This window comes from Electrona antarctica, assembly GCF_951216825.1.
Source record: "Electrona antarctica genome assembly, chromosome: 5".
Lineage (NCBI taxonomy): Eukaryota > Metazoa > Chordata > Actinopteri > Myctophiformes > Myctophidae > Electrona > Electrona antarctica.
The window spans coordinates 111,176-127,500 of record NC_136810.1 but is presented as its reverse complement, the minus strand read 5'-3'; the positions used below and the strand labels follow the sequence as shown (position 1 = coordinate 127,500).

Below are 16,325 nucleotides of genomic sequence, written 5' to 3'. Positions count from 1 at the left end.
GGCCGTCGACAAGGGTCCTCCAGAGTTCACCCCTACTGGGGTATAGGCCGTCGACAAGGGTCCTCCAGAGATCACCCCTACTGGGGTATAGGCCGTCGACAAGGGTCCTCCAGAGTTCACCTCTACTGGGGTATAGGCCGTCGACAAGGGTCCTCCAGAGTTCACCCCTACTGGGGTATAGGCCGTCGACAAGGGACCTCCAGAGTTCACCCCTACAGGGGTATAGGCCGTCGACAAGGGTCCTCCAGAGTTCACCCCTACTGGGGTATAGGCCGTCGACAAGGGTCCTCCAGAGTTCACCCCTACTGGGGTATAGGCCGTCGACAAGGGTCCTCCAGAGTTCACCCCTACTGGGGTATAGGCCGTCGACAAGGGTCCTCCAGAGTTCACCCCTACTGGGGTACAGGCCGTCGACAAGGGTCCTCCAGAGTTCACCCCTACAGGGGTATAGGCCGTCGACAAGGGTCCTCCAGAGTTCACCCCTACTGGGGTATAGGCCGTCGACAAGGGTCCTCCAGAGTTCACCCCTACTGGGGTATAGGCCGTCGACAAGGGTCCTCCAGAGTTCACCCCTACAGAGTTCACCCCTACTGGGGTATAGGCCGTCGACAAGGGTCCTCCAGAGTTCACCCCTACTGGGGTATAGGCCGTCGACAAGGGTCCTCCAGAGTTCACCCCTACTGGGGTATAGGCCGTCGACAAGGGTCCTCCAGAGTTCTACTGGGTTATAGGCCGTCGACAAGGGTCCTCCAGAGTTCACCCCTACTGGGGTATAGGCCGTCGACAAGGGTCCTCCAGAGTTCACCCCTACTGGGGTATAGGCCGTCGACAAGGGTCCTCCAGAGTTCACCCCTACAGAGTTCACCCCTACTGGGGTATAGGCCGTCGACAAGGGTCCTCCAGAGTTCACCCCTACTGGGGTATAGGCCGTCGACAAGGGTCCTCCAGAGTTCACCCCTACTGGGGTATAGGCCGTCGACAAGGGTCCTCCAGAGTTCACCCCTACTGGGGTATAGGCCGTCGACAAGGGTCCTCCAGAGTTCACCCCTACAGGGGTATAGGCCGTCGACAAGGGTCCTCCAGAGTTCACCCCTACTGGGGTATAGGCCGTCGACAAGGGTCCTCCAGAGTTCACCCCTACTGGGGTATAGGCCGTCGACAAGGGTCCTCCAGAGTTCACCCCTACTGGGGTATAGGCCGTCGACAAGGGTCCTCCAGAGTTCACCCCTACTGGGGTACAGGCCGTCGACAAGGGTCCTCCAGAGTTCACCCCTACAGGGGTATAGGCCGTCGACAAGGGTCCTCCAGAGTTCACCCCTACAGGGGTATAGGCCGTCGACAAGGGTCCTCTAGAGTTCACCCCTACTGGGGTATAGGCCGTCGACAAGGGTCCTCCAGAGTTCACCCCTACAGGGGTATAGGCCGTCGACAAGGGTCCTCCAGAGTTCACCCCTACTGGGGTATAGGCCGTCGACAAGGGTCCTCTAGAGTTCACCCCTACTGGGGTATAGGCCGTCGACAAGGGTCCTCCAGAGTTCACCCCTACTGGGGTATAGGCCGTCGACAAGGGTCCTCCAGAGTTCACCCCTACTGGGGTATAGGCCGTCGACAAGGGTCCTCCAGAGTTCACCCCTACTGGGGTATAGGCCGTCGACAAGGGTCCTCCAGAGTTCACCCCTACTGGGGTATAGGCCGTCGACAAGGGTCCTCCAGAGTTCACCCCTACTGGGGTATAGGCCGTCGACAAGGGTCCTCCAGAGTTCACCCCTACTGGGGTATAGGCCGTCGACAAGGGTCCTCCAGAGTTCTCGGTCACTGGCATTCGTCTCTATCTGCGACCAGGTGCATCCCAGCCTCTTGGTGTCTGCCTGGAGATCCCTCCGCCAGGTGCATCCCAGCCTCTTGGTGTCTGCCTGGAGATCTCTATCTGTGACCAGGTGCATCCCAGCCTCTTGGTGTCTGCCTGGAGATCTCTATCTTCGACCAGGTGCATCCCAGCCTCTTGGTGTCTGCCTGGAGATCTCTATCTGCGACCAGGTGCATCCCAGCCTCTTGGTGTCTGCCTGGAGATCTCTATCTGCGACCAGGTGCATCCCAGCCTCTTGGTGTCTGCCTGGAGATCATTAGTCTCTATCTGCGACCAGGTGCATCCCAGCCTCTTGGTGTCTGCCTGGAGATCTCTATCTGCGACCAGGTGCATCCCAGCCTCTTGGTGTCTGCCTGGAGATCTCTATCTGCGACCAGGTGCATCCCAGCCTCTTGGTGTCTGCCTGGAGATCTCTATCTGCGACCAGGTGCATCCCAGCCTCTTGGTGTCTGCCTGGAGATCATTAGTCTCTATCTGCGACCAGGTGCATCCCAGCCTCTTGGTGTCTGCCTGGAGATCATTGGTCTCTATCTGCGACCAGGTGCATCCCAGCCTCTTGGTGTCTGCCTGGAGATCTCTATCTGCGACCAGGTGCATCCCAGCCTCTTGGTGTCTGCCTGGGGATCATTAGTCTCTATCTGCGACCAGATGCATCCCAGCCTCTTGGTGTCTGCCTGGAGATCATTGGTCTCTATCTGCGACCAGGTGCATCCCAGCCTCTTGGTGTCTGCCTGGAGATCATTGGTCTCTATCTGCGACCAGGTGCATCCCAGCCTCTTGGTGTCTGCCTGGAGATCTCTATCTGCGACCAGGTGCATCCCAGCCTCTTGGTGTCTGCCTGGAGATCATTCGTCTCTATCTGCGACCAGGTGCATCCCAGCCTCTTGGTGTCTGCCTGGAGATCATTCGTCTCTATCTCCGACCAGGTGCATCCCAGCCTCTTGGTGTCTCTATCTTCGACCAGGTGCATCCCAGCCTCTTGGTGTCTGCCTGGAGATCTCTATCTGCGACCAGGTGCATCCCAGCCTCTTGGTGTCTCTATCTGCGACCAGGTGCATCCCAGCCTCTTGGTGTCTCTATCTGCGACCAGGTGCATCCCAGCCTCTTGGTGTCTCTATCTGCGACCAGGTGCATCCCAGCCTCTTGGTGTCTCTATCTGCGACCAGGTGCATCCCAGCCTCTTGGTGTCTGCCTGGAGATCATTCGTCTCTATCTGCGACCAGGTGCATCCCAGCCTCTTGGTGTCTCTATCTGCGACCAGGTGCATCCCAGCCTCTTGGTGTCTCTATCTGCGACCAGGTGCATCCCAGCCTCTTGGTGTCTCTATCTGCGACCAGGTGCATCCCAGCCTCTTGGTGTCTCTATCTGCGACCAGGTGCATCCCAGCCTCTTGGTGTCTCTATCTGCGACCAGGTGCATCCCAGCCTCTTGGTGTCTCTATCTGCGACCAGGTGCATCCCAGCCTCTTGGTGTCTCTATCTGCGACCAGGTGCATCCCAGCCTCTTGGCGTCTCTATCTGCGACCAGGTGCATCCCAGCCTCTTGGTGTCTCTATCTGCGACCAGGTGCATCCCAGCCTCTTGGTGTCTGCCTGGAGATCATTCGTCTCTATCTGCGACCAGGTGCATCCCAGCCTCTTGGTGTCTCTATCTGCGACCAGGTGCATCCCAGCCTCTTGGTGTCTCTATCTGCGACCAGGTGCATCCCAGCCTCTTGGTGTCTCTATCTGCGACCAGGTGCATCCCAGCCTCTTGGTGTCTGCCTGGAGATCCATCCACCAGGTGCATCCCAGCCTCTTGGTGTCTCTATCTGCGACCAGGTGCATCCCAGCCTCTTGGTGTCTCTATCTGCGACCAGGTGCATCCCAGCCTCTTGGTGTCTCTATCTGCGACCAGGTGCATCCCAGCCTCTTGGTGTCTCTATCTGCGACCAGGTGCATCCCAGCCTCTTGTTGTCTCTATCTGCGACCAGGTGCATCCCAGCCTCTTGGTGTCTCTATCTGCGACCAGGTGCATCCCAGCCTCTTGGTGTCTCTATCTGCGACCAGGTGCATCCCAGCCTCTTGGTGTCTGCCTGGAGATCATTCGTCTCTATCTGCGACCAGGTGCATCCCAGCCTCTTGGTGTCTCTATCTGCGACCAGGTGCATCCCAGCCTCTTGGTGTCTCTATCTGCGACCAGGTGCATCCCAGCCTCTTGGTGTCTCTATCTGCGACCAGGTGCATCCCAGCCTCTTGGTGTCTCTATCTGCGACCAGGTGCCTCCCAGCCTCTTGGTGTCTCTATCTGCGACCAGGTGCCTCCCAGCCTCTTGGTGTCTCTATCTGCGACCAGGTGCATCCCAGCCTCTTGGTGTCTCTATCTGCGACCAGGTGCATCCCAGCCTCTTGGTGTCTCTATCTGCGACCAGGTGCATCCCAGCCTCTTGGTGTCTCTATCTGCGACCAGGTGCATCCCAGCCTCTTGGTGTCTCTATCTGCGACCAGGTGCATCCCAGCCTCTTGGTGTCTCTATCTGCGACCAGGTGCATCCCAGCCTCTTGGTGTCTCTATCTGCGACCAGGTGCATCCCAGCCTCTTGGTGTCTCTATCTGCGACCAGGTGCATCCCAGCCTCTTGGTGTCTCTATCTGCGACCAGGTGCATCCCAGCCTCTTGGTGTCTCTATCTGCGACCAGGTGCATCCCAGCCTCTTGGTGTCTCTATCTGCGACCAGGTGCATCCCAGCCTCTTGGTGTCTCTATCTGCGACCAGGTGCATCCCAGCCTCTTGGTGTCTCTATCTGCGACCAGGTGCATCCCAGCCTCTTGGTGTCTCTATCTGCGACCAGGTGCATCCCAGCCTCTTGGTGTCTCTATCTGCGACCAGGTGCATCCCAGCCTCTTGGTGTCTCTATCTGCGACCAGGTGCATCCCAGCCTCTTGGTGTCTCTATCTGCGACCAGGTGCATCCCAGCCTCTTGGTGTCTCTATCTGCGACCAGGTTCATCCCAGCCTCTTGGTGTCTCTATCTGCGACCAGGTGCATCCCAGCCTCTTGGTGTCTCTATCTGCGACCAGGTTCATCCCAGCCTCTTGGTGTCTCTATCTGCGACCAGGTTCATCCCAGCCTCTTGGTGTCTCTATCTGCGACCAGGTTCATCCCAGCCTCTTGGTGTCTCTATCTGCGACCAGGTTCATCCCAGCCTCTTGGTGTCTCTATCTGCGACCAGGTTCATCCCAGCCTCTTGGTGTCTCTATCTGCGACCAGGTTCATCCCAGCCTCTTGGTGTCTCTATCTGCGACCAGGTTCATCCCAGCCTCTTGGTGTCTGCCTGGAGATCCCGCCGCCAGCTGTTTTTGGGCCGGCCTCTGTTTCTCTTACATGGAATATAATAATATATAGAGTATCTTTAAATCTATTTGACACGTGTAACATCTAAATGTCACTCTGTGTACATGACGCAAATCATTATGGGATCTGTTTATTATTATAGACACATTCTATCATGTATTTATTATATAGAATACTGTAGATCACATTTCATGTTTGTGACATTTTTATTATGCAACTCATTAATTAATCATATTCCTCTGTGACGTTTACACATGTCTAACACACGTCCACACCACTGGATCCTCTGTGACGTTTACACATGTCTAACACACGTCCACACCACTGGATCCTCTGTGACGTTTACACATGTCTAACACACGTCCACACCACTGGATCCTCTCATGTCTAACACACGTCCACACCACAGGATCCTCTGTGACGTTTACACATGTCTAACACACGTCCACACCACTGGATCCTCTCATGTCTAACACACGTCCACACCACTGGATCCTCTGTGACGTTTACACATGTCTAACACACGTCCACACCACTGGATCCTTTGTGACGTTTACACATGTCTAACACACGTCCACACCACTGGATCCTCTCATGTCTAACACACGTCCACACATGTCTAACACACATGTCTAACACACGTCCACACCACTGGATCCTTTGTGACGTTTACACATGTCTAACACACGTCCACACCACTGGATCCTCTCATGTCTAACACACATGTCTAACACACATGTCTAACACACATGTCTAACACACGTCTACACCACAGGATCCTCTGTGACGTTTACACATGTCTAACACACGTCCACACCTCTGGATCCTCTGTGACGTTTACACATGTCTAACACACGTCCACACATGTCTAACACACATGTCTAACACACATGTCTAACACACATGTCTAACACACATATCTAACACACGTCCACACCTCTGGATCCTCTGTGACGTTTACACATGTCTAACACACATATCTAACACACGTCCACACATGTCTAACACACGTCCACACCACTGGATCCTCTCATGTCTAACACACATGTCTAACACACGTCCACACCACTGGATCCTCTCATGTCTAACACACGTCCACACATGTCTAACACACATGTCTAACACACATGTCTAACACACATATCTAACACACGCCCACACCTCTGGATCCTCTGTGACGTTTACACATGTCTAACACACATATCTAACACACGTCCACACATGTCTAACACACATGTCTAACACACGTCCACACCACAGGATCCTCTCATGTCTAACACACGTCCACACCACTGGATCCTCTCATGTCTAACACACGTCCACACCACAGGATCCTCTCATGTCTAACACACGTCCACACCACAGGATCCTCTCATGTCTAACACACGTCCACACCACTGGATCCTCTCACCTTTATATGATGTCTATCTGGCTGCAGAACTGCATCTAAAAATATATATATATTTTGTGCGACGTCAGGGACCTCATGAGAGAAGATTATTTTGTCTCCACCAGGCCGAAGGCATGGGGAGAGAGTATGTTTTATTGTCTCCACCAGGCCGAAGGCATGGGGAGAGAGTATGTTTTATTGTCTCCACCAGGCCGAAGGCATGGGGAGAGAGTATGTTTTATTGTCTCCACCAGGCCGAAGGCATGGGGAGAGAGTATGTTTTATTGTCTCCACCAGGCCGAAGGCATGGGGAGAGAGTATGTTTTATTGTCTCCACCAGGCCGAAGGCATGGAGAGAGAGTATGTTTTATTGTCTCCACCAGGCCGAAGGCATGGGGAGAGAGTATGTTTAGTTGTCTCCACCAGGCCGAAGGCATGGGAAGAGAGTATGTTTTATTGTATGTTTAGTTGTCTCCACCAGGCCGAAGGCATGGGGAGAGAGTATGTTTTATTGTATGTTTAGTTGTCTCCACCAGGCCGAAGGCATGGGGAGAGAGTATGTTTAGTTGTCTCCACCAGGCCGAAGGCATGAGGAGAGAGTATGTTTAGTTGTCTCCACCAGGCCGAAGGCATGGGGAGAGAGTATGTTTTATTGTCTCCACCAGGCCGAAGGCATGGGGAGAGAGTATGTTTTATTGTCTCCACCAGGCCGAAGGCATGGGGAGAGAGTATGTTTTATTGCCTCCACCAGGCCGAAGGCATGGGGAGAGAGTATGTTTTATTGTCTCCACCAGGCCGAAGGCATGGGGAGAGAATATGCTTAGTTGTCTCCACCAGGCCGAAGGCATGAGGAGAGAGTATGTTTAGTTGTCTCCACCAGGCCGAAGGCATGAGGAGAGAGTATGTTTAGTTGTCTCCACCAGGCCGAAGGCATGAGGAGAGAGTATGTTTAGTTGTCTCCACCAGGCCGAAGGCATGAGGAGAGAGTATGTTTAGTTGTCTCCACCAGGCCGAAGGCATGAGGAGAGAGTGTGTTTAGTTGTCTCCACCATGAAGGCATGGGGAGAGAGTATGTTTAGTTGTCTCCACCAGGCCGAAGGCATGAGGAGAGAGTATGTTTAGTTGTCTCCACCAGGCCGAAGGCATGAGGAGAGAGTATGTTTAGTTGTCTCCACCATGAAGGCATGGGGAGAGAGTATGTTTAGTTGTCTCCACCAGGTCGAAGGCATGGGGAAGAGAGTATGTTTTTAAGTGTTTTTAAACTGAATTGGATGTTTTATGACCACGTGTTGCTGGAGACCCACTGGAACGCCTTCAAGGACCCCTGGGGGTCCCCGAGCCACATCTTGTGTATTAGAAACAGTTGTAATGGTGGAGTCTCCATAGAGTCACTCATAAAGCACAAATAAACAACATTTATTCCTGCCTCGGAGCAACAGTACAACCAGCCATCTACAAGAACATGAACTTTGATTCATTGTCTTATGACAGTACAGTATAGTGTGTGTGTGTGTGTGTGTGTGTGTGTGTGTGTGTGTGTGTGTGTGTGTGTGTGTCATTCCTGTTATCAGACGAACATGAATCAAAGTCCATTTCCTTCTATAGTCGTCTCAGCATTTTTCTCAGACTGACATTGGCTCGTCAGAGACTGCGACGCGAAAAACAATCAGAGAGACAAATATCGATCAATCAATAAATAAATAGATCCATTAATTAATAGACTGAGGATCATTTAGACAACGTAACCTGACAGACTGATACCATCTCCACTGAGGTAAGAACAGAAAGATTATTATCCCTAGACTGGCTCTCAAAGGCCACCTACGGACGACTGCAATTAGAACCTGGCCCCGTAAAACCTGAACCGCTGTGCATCGTTTTCCCTTTATTTTTATTACCAGAAACTATGTTTCTCTGTCACAACCTCCCTCCCAGCCGTGGTTTTATCACCAAACTATGTTTCTCTGTCACAACCTCCCAGCCGTGGTTTTATCACCAAACTATGTTTCTCTGTCACAACCTCCCTCCCAGCCGTGGTTTTCGTTCATTTCCGACGTTCTGTTCTTGGTTCACTCACTGTGTTTTGTTATGGCTTCCATGTAGCTCCAGGTAGCTCATAGCATTAGCTCCAGTTAGCTCATAGCATTAGCTCCAGTTAGCTCATAGCATTAGCTTCTGTTGGTTCACTCACTGTGTATTGTTATGGCTTTCCTGTGGCTCCAGTTAGCTCATAGCATTAGCTCCAGTTAGCTCATAGCATTAGCTCCAGTTAGCTCATAGCATTAGCTCCAGTTAGCTCATAGCATTAGCTTCTGTTGGTTCACTCACTGTGTATTGTTATGGCTTTCCTGTGGCTCCAGTTAGCTCATAGGGTTAGCCAGGCCTGGATTGGCCACAGGACGTACAAGGCATGCTCGGTGCGCCGATCCTCTGGTGGGCCGGTCTGGGCCAAATGTTAGATTTGTGTTGTACTGTAAATGTGGTGGTGTTAAGGGCTGGTATTTCAAGTATTTGTAATATGGGCCACAACCCGAAAAGTCGGTAGTGTATCTACGTGCTGGTTGTGGTGCGGTGGGCCAGTCTGGGCCAGTCTGGTTGTGGTGCGGTGGGCCAGTCTGGGCCAGTCTGGGCCAGTCTGGTTGTGGTGCGGTGGGCCAGTGTGGGCCAGTCTGGTTGTGGTGCGGTGGGCCAGTCTGGGCCAGTCTGGTTGTGGTGAGGTGGGCCAGTCTGGGCCAGTCTGGTTGTGGTGCGGTGGGCCAGTCTGGTTGTGGTGAGGTGGGCCAGTGTGGGCCAGTCTGGTTGTGGTGCGGTGGGCCAGTCTGGGCCAGTCTGGTTGTGGTGCGGTGGGCCAGTCTGGGCCAGTCTGGTTGTGGTGCGGTGGGCCAGTCTGGGCCAGTCTGGTTGTGGTGCGGTGGGCCAGTCTGGGCCAGTCTGGTTGTGGTGCGGTGGGCCAGTCTGGACCAGTCTGGTTGTGGTGCGGTGGGCCAGTCTGGTTGTGGTGCGGTGGGCCAGTCTGGGCCAGTCTGGGCCAAATTCCGTGAATTTTTTTGTCTCAGTGCAGCCCTGGCATTAGTTTCTGTTGCTACGCTCGCTCCGTCCGTTCCTCTTGCAGACACGTTTCGCCGTTCAGACTATGGGGTTTATTGGTTGGGTAAATCTCCCATTGGCTTAGAGGGAGCCTAGAGGCTGCCAATCATGAAAAAGTGTCCACTACTGACCAATGGAAATGACAGTGATATTTGACAGAAGAAATGATCCATCTCTTTCCTATTGGGCTTGCATATTGTAATACCCTGTTTTGTGTTTTGTGTTTGTTTTGTGTTTTTCTCTTTCTTTATTTTATTTTTTTTATTTTTTCCTTTTGTTAAGTGTTTTGTATTGATTGTACAGTTAGGACCCTCTCGGAAACGAGATACTATATCTCAAGGGGTATTCCTCAATAGAGATACTATATCTCAATGGGGTATTCCTAGAGATACTATATCTCAATGGGGTATTCCTCAATAGAGATACTATATCTCAATGGGGTATTCCTCAATAGAGATACTATATCTCAATGGGGTATTCCTAAATAGAGATACTATATCTCAAGGGGTATTCCTCAATAGAGATACTATATCTCAATGGGGTATTCCTCAATAGAGATACTATATCTCAATGGGGTATTCCTCAATAGAGATACTATATCTCAATGGGGTATTCCTCAATATAGATACTATATCTCAATGGGGTATTCCTCAATAGAGATACTATATCTCAATGGGGTATTCCTCAATAGAGATACTATATCTCAATGGGGTATTCCTAAATAGAGATACTATATCTCAATGGGGCATTCCTCAATATAGATACTATATCTCAATGGGGTATTCCTAAATAAAGAATTTCAAACGACAACAAACACTAGGGTCGTCTTTACGGTCCTTACTAGAGGTACTATCAAAATGTAGTCCAGGTGTGTTCAAGCACCTGGAAAAAAGTGCTTAAACTAATAGGTTGTTGTTGTTGTTGTTGTTGTTGTTGTTGTTGTTGTAAAATAAATGGGGTGGGGGATGATATTGTGATGTCATCATATCACTGTTCTTTTTCATTGGCACGTTTGACATGAACACATGACATAACAACCACACCAAGGGCTCTAATGAAGTACTGTCACCTCATAAACACATGACATAACAACCACACCAAGGGCTCTAATGAAGTACTGTCACCTCATAAACACATGACATAACAACCACACCAAGGGCTCTAATGAAGTACTGTCACCTCATAACTGTGGCTGCGACTGTGGCTCAAGAGGTAGAGCAGGTCGTCCAATGATCCATGGGTTGGCGGTTCGAATCCCGGCTCCTCCTGTCTACATGTCAAAGTGTCCTTGGGCAAGACACTGAACCCCAAATTGCTCCCGATGTGCTGGTTGGTACCTTGCATGGCTTCCGCCGCAATCGGTGTATGAATGTATGTGTGAATGGGTGAATGTAATGCACAATCTATGTAAAGCGCCTTGCATAAAGGCGCTATATAAATGCACCATTTACCATTTACCATAAACACATGACATAACAACCACACCAAGGGCTCTAATGAAGTACTGTCACCTCATAACTGTGGCTGCGACTGTGGCTCAAGAGGTAGAGCAGGTCGTCCAATGATCCATGGGTTGGCGGTTCGAATCCCGGCTCCTCCTGTCTACATGTCAAAGTGTCCTTGGGCAAGACACTGAACCCCAAATTGCTCCCGATGTGCTGGTTGGTACCTTGCATGGCTTCCGCCGCAATCGGTGTATGAATGTGTGTGTGAATGGGTGAATGTAATGCACAATCTATGTAAAGCGCCTTGCATAAAGGCGCTATATAAATGCACCATTTACCATTTACCATAAACACATGACATAACAACCACACCAAGGGCTCTAATGAAGTACTGTCACCTCATAAACACATGACATGACAACCACACCAAGGGGTCTAATGAAGTACTGTCACATCATAAACACATGACATGACAACCACACCAAGGGGTCTAATGAAGTACTGTCACCTCATAAACACATGACATAACAACCACACCAAGGGCTCTAATGAAGTACTGTCACCTCATAAACACATGACATAACAACCACACCAAGGGGTCTAATGAAGTACTGTCACCTCATAAACACATGACATAACAACCACACCAAGGGCTCTAATGAAGTACTGTCACCTCATAAACACATGACATAGCAACCACACCAAGGGCTCTAATGAAGTACTGTCACCTCATAAACACATGACATAGCAACCACACCAAGGGCTCTAATGAAGTACTGTCACCTCATAAACACATGACATAGCAACCACACCAAGGGCTCTAATGAAGTACTGTCACCTCATAAACACATGACATAGCAACCACACCAAGGGCTCTAATGAAGTACTGTCACCTCATAAACACATGGCATAACAACCACACCAAGGGGTCTAATGAAGGCACTCCATCTTTAATGTTAATATGAATACTACAACCATTACTATTACTACTACTATTGATACTCATAATGTTACTGTTGTTGATTTGTCTTGTAGAATTCCTCCGGCGTAACGACAGCCTCAGAGAACATTCCAGATCGGGGAGCGTCAGGGAGCGGCAGACCAAAATGGCTTCCCGTTTGACTGGTCAGGAAGAGGATCTGAGCTGTCCCGTGTGTCATGACATCTTTAAACGTCCCGTCGGGCTGACTTGTGGACACAGCTTCTGCAAAGACTGCCTGCAGGAATGGTGGACAGAAAGACCAACGAGGGAATGTCCCGTTTGTCAGAGGAGATCCTCCAAGGACAATCCTCTCACAAACTTTGTTCTGAAGAACCTGTGTGAGAAGCTCTTGGAGGAGAAAGGCCGGAGCTCCTCCTCGTCGCTGAGCTCTGAGGTCCTCTGCAGCGCACACGGCGAGAAGCTCAAGCTCTTCTGTCTGGACGACCAACAGCTGGCGTGTCTCGTGTGTCGCGACTCAGAGAAACACGCCGGACACAAGTTCTTACCCGTGGACGAAGCGTCTGGACGTTGCAAACAGAAGGTCCAGGAATCACTGAAGCCTTTAAAGGAGAAACTGAAGGTCTTTGAGAAAGTTAAAACAAATTACGACATAACAGAAAATCACATGAAGGTTCAGGCCAGGAACACAGAGACGCAGATCAAGGAACAGTTTGAGAATCTCCGCCGGTTCCTACAGGAGGAAGAGGAGGCCAGGATGGCCGCTCTGCGGGAGGAAGAGGCTCAGAAGAGTCAGGAGATGAAGGAGAGGATTGAGGCTCTGAGCAGAGAAATGGAAACCCTCTCCAACGCAATCCAAGCTGCCGAGGACCAGCTGAGAGCCGACGACCACGTCTCATTCCTGCAGAACTACAAGACCACCATGGAGGGAGTCCAGCTCACCCTGCAGGACCCACCGCCGCTCTCAGGAGCAGCGCTGATAGACCAGGCCAAACACCTGAAGAACCTGACCTTCAGAGTCTGGGACAAGATGAAGGACATGGTCTCCTACACTCCTGTCGTCCTGGACCCCAACACTGCTGGTCCACGGCTCATGCTGTCTGATGATCTGACCAGTGTGAGATGTGGAGAAGAGGAGCAGCAGCTTCCTGACAACCCAGAGAGGTTACAGTGGGGGGCCAGTGTCCTGGGTTCTGAGGGCTTTGACTCAGGGTCTCACAGCTGGGATGTTGAGGTTGGAGACAATACATGGTGGGTGGTAGGTGTGTGTGAGGAGTCGTACAGGAGGAAGGGAGACACAGGGAGAGGAGGCTGGACGATACGGTTCTGTAATACATACAGAGCAGAGTTCTCATCAGGACCTGGTGATGATTATCAGAGAACTGTTCTCTCAGTGAATCAGAAACCCCGGAGGATCAGAGTCCAGCTGGACTGGGACAGAGGACAGCTGTCCTTCTCTGATCCTGATTCTAACACACACCTGCACACCTTCACACACACCTTCACTGAGACACTGTTTCCATTCATTTATAATCTTGATGGTCCGTCTCTGAAGATGTTACCAGGGAAGATCTGTGTCACTCTGGAAAACCACAGTTAGAACGTCTGGCGTCCAATAAAAACACCCCCAGAATATATTGATCTGGTATTGATTAAGGGCTATCGTTTTATGGCAGGTCATTAATTATTCATTATTATTATTTAATCATTATTAATATTATTTTAAATCGGTTGCAGTGATTATTTAATTAATGTATCGTTCAGTTACAAAATGATAAGAGCGCCCCTCACTTCACACAGGTGTGATTTTTGAGGGTCGCTAGCCCCTCCCATGCCCTTCTTTGTGTGTGTGTGTGTGTGTGTGTGTGTGTGTGTGTGTGTGTGTGTGTGTGTGTGTGTGTGTGTGTGTGTGTGTGTGTGTGTCATAGCAATGATCTGATTGGCTGAGCACTGTGTGTACCCTATAGCAATGATCTGATTGGTTGAGCACTGTGTGTACCCTATAGCAATGATCTGATTGGTTGAGCACTGTGTGTACCCCATAGCAATGATCTGATTGGTTGAGCACTGTGTGTACCCTATAGCAATGATCTGATTGGTTGAGCACTGTGTGTACCCTATAGCAATGATCTGATTGGCTGAGCACTGTGTGTACCCTATAGCAATGATCTGATTGGTTGAGCACGGGATGTGATGTATGATGATAAGAGCTCCTCTCACTTCACACAAGTGTGATTTTTCTTTCATATTTTTATTCACTAACCATTTGATCCCTATAGTATCTATTCTGATCAATATAGCCAAAAATAGCAGATCTACAAGTTTGTAGATCTGCTATTGTATGAAAAGAGATCTATAGAAGAACAAAAGAACAGACCAAGTACGGATATAAAGGTAATACAAATCACACCTGTGTGAAGTGAGGGGCGCTAATATATGAAAGTCTAACTCATGTTGATTTGGTGATGTTTGTGTAAAACAAACGGTGACTAAACAAATTGTCTTTATTGTTAATGGCATTTAATGTTTGTGTTTTAGGGACAAGATGACGTACATTTTCCCGTCATTGTCAACAGCGTTTTTAAAACAAACATTGAACTAAAAACTTTAAACCTGTATATAGGAGGGGCTGGCGCTCCTTAACAACCACATTAAGATGATAGAGTTGTCAAACAAGTCTATGGAATCTACGACTAAGTTATAATTTAAAGGACCTATAACATACAATTCAACTTTTTCAATTTATTTTGTGTTTTTGGGGCTCCCATATGTGTGTTTTCTATCACCACAAATAATCAATTTTGAACAATCAGGCTTTCATATCATATGGGTGCTTTAATGGAAATTGCTCTCAGGAACAGCTCAACTGATTTTGTCCTCATCGTGATGTCATCAGTGTCACCCGTCCCTACTTTGTATAATTCCTCCTCTTCTTCAGTATTCAGTTCCAAATTTGCATTTCCAATTTGTTTACAATGTCCACCATTGTTGATTTTCCAAGCTGGCATGGAATGGAAACAAGCCTGGTTTTATCTAGCATCAGTATTATAATGACTCAAATATTAAATAATCTGCATATCAGCGCCCCGACCACCTCAGGACATTGTGGTACTGCAGCTAAAACTGCTTTCAAAGTCCAGAAAGAAATGAAAAGGACTGGTTATATCAGAGTGGTGATTGAGGCTCAAACCATTAGAAATAAGTTTGAGGGACGTAGACATTATGATATTAAATATTATAAGCAGTTTTAAAATGCATGTTATTTGCGCTTTAATACAATAAGTGGTGGTCCCTGCTCCATCTCTCTAAGGGGTCCTTGGCCTGTGCTGTGTTTAAACGATCAGTTTGTAATTATAACTATTGGTGTAATGGTGACATGTTTGATATGATTATTACTGATAACTAAGGCCAAACGGAATCTGCGGGTTTTTTTCTGTTTTTCTGCGGTGACTCTGGAGGAAAATCTGCGGGATTCTGCGGAGTGTTTTTCCAGGACTATAATCAATGTGTTTAGAGCAAAAATAACTCTAAATATGCGAAATAAACCTTAAAGTACCACAACAAAGTAATTAAGATCTATTAGTCAAATGTTCGACTTCATCCATTTTTATTCAATAATAATTCACTCCTTCATGAACATCCTTTAGTAGAATTCAAATAACAAATGTGAAATTAAATTACAATGGGTCCATGAACATACAAGCCAGCCAGCCAGCCAGTCCATTAGCCAGCCAGCCAAAAAGCCAGCCAGTCAGTCAGTCTGTCAGTCAGCCAGTCCGTTAGCCAGTCAGTCAGTCAGTTAGCCAGTCAGTTATAGCCAGCTAGTCAGTCAGTCAGTCAGTCAGTCAGTCAGTCACTCAGTCAATCAGCCAGCCAGATAGCCAGGGGCCAGCTTGGGGGCTTCCTCAAGAGGAATATCTGCCTCAACCAGAGCCTTTATAAAATCCAACACAAACTTCTTCCTCTCAGCAGTACATGGGTCTTGGAGAGGCAGGCAGCCAGGGTTTCAGTCCTAGATCGTACTGCAAAACAAAGACAATGTGTTAAAACCCTAGCATCCCTATTCTGAGGGTAACATTAGTTGAAAATAGCAGATCTACAAGTTCCCAAATGATGCCTCATGCTGCGACAGTGCGACTAAGTGGGTGTCTAAAAATACTGAACATGAATCCAACACAACACTGCACTGTTTGACATGGTGCTGTCTAGGGGACTAGGGCACCAAAACAGAGTGGGCACTAGGAAACGGTGGGCAGACTGGGCACCAG

At 49.4% G+C, this 16,325-nt stretch overlaps 1 protein-coding gene across 1 annotated transcript; it reads left to right on the top strand.

The window, feature by feature from the left end:
• Window positions 1-12,223: 12,223 nt before the first annotated feature.
• Window positions 12,224-14,382, top strand: LOC306922969 (nuclear factor 7, ovary-like; the record flags this gene model as incomplete). The annotated part of the gene is made up of 2 exons (XM_079500894.1): window positions 12,224-13,902; window positions 14,084-14,382. The coding sequence occupies one exon, from the start codon at window positions 12,224-12,226 to the stop codon at window positions 13,655-13,657; it is 1,434 nt and encodes a 477-aa protein (XP_079357020.1). The 3' UTR covers window positions 13,658-13,902; window positions 14,084-14,382.
• Window positions 14,383-16,325: the final 1,943 nt, after the last annotated feature.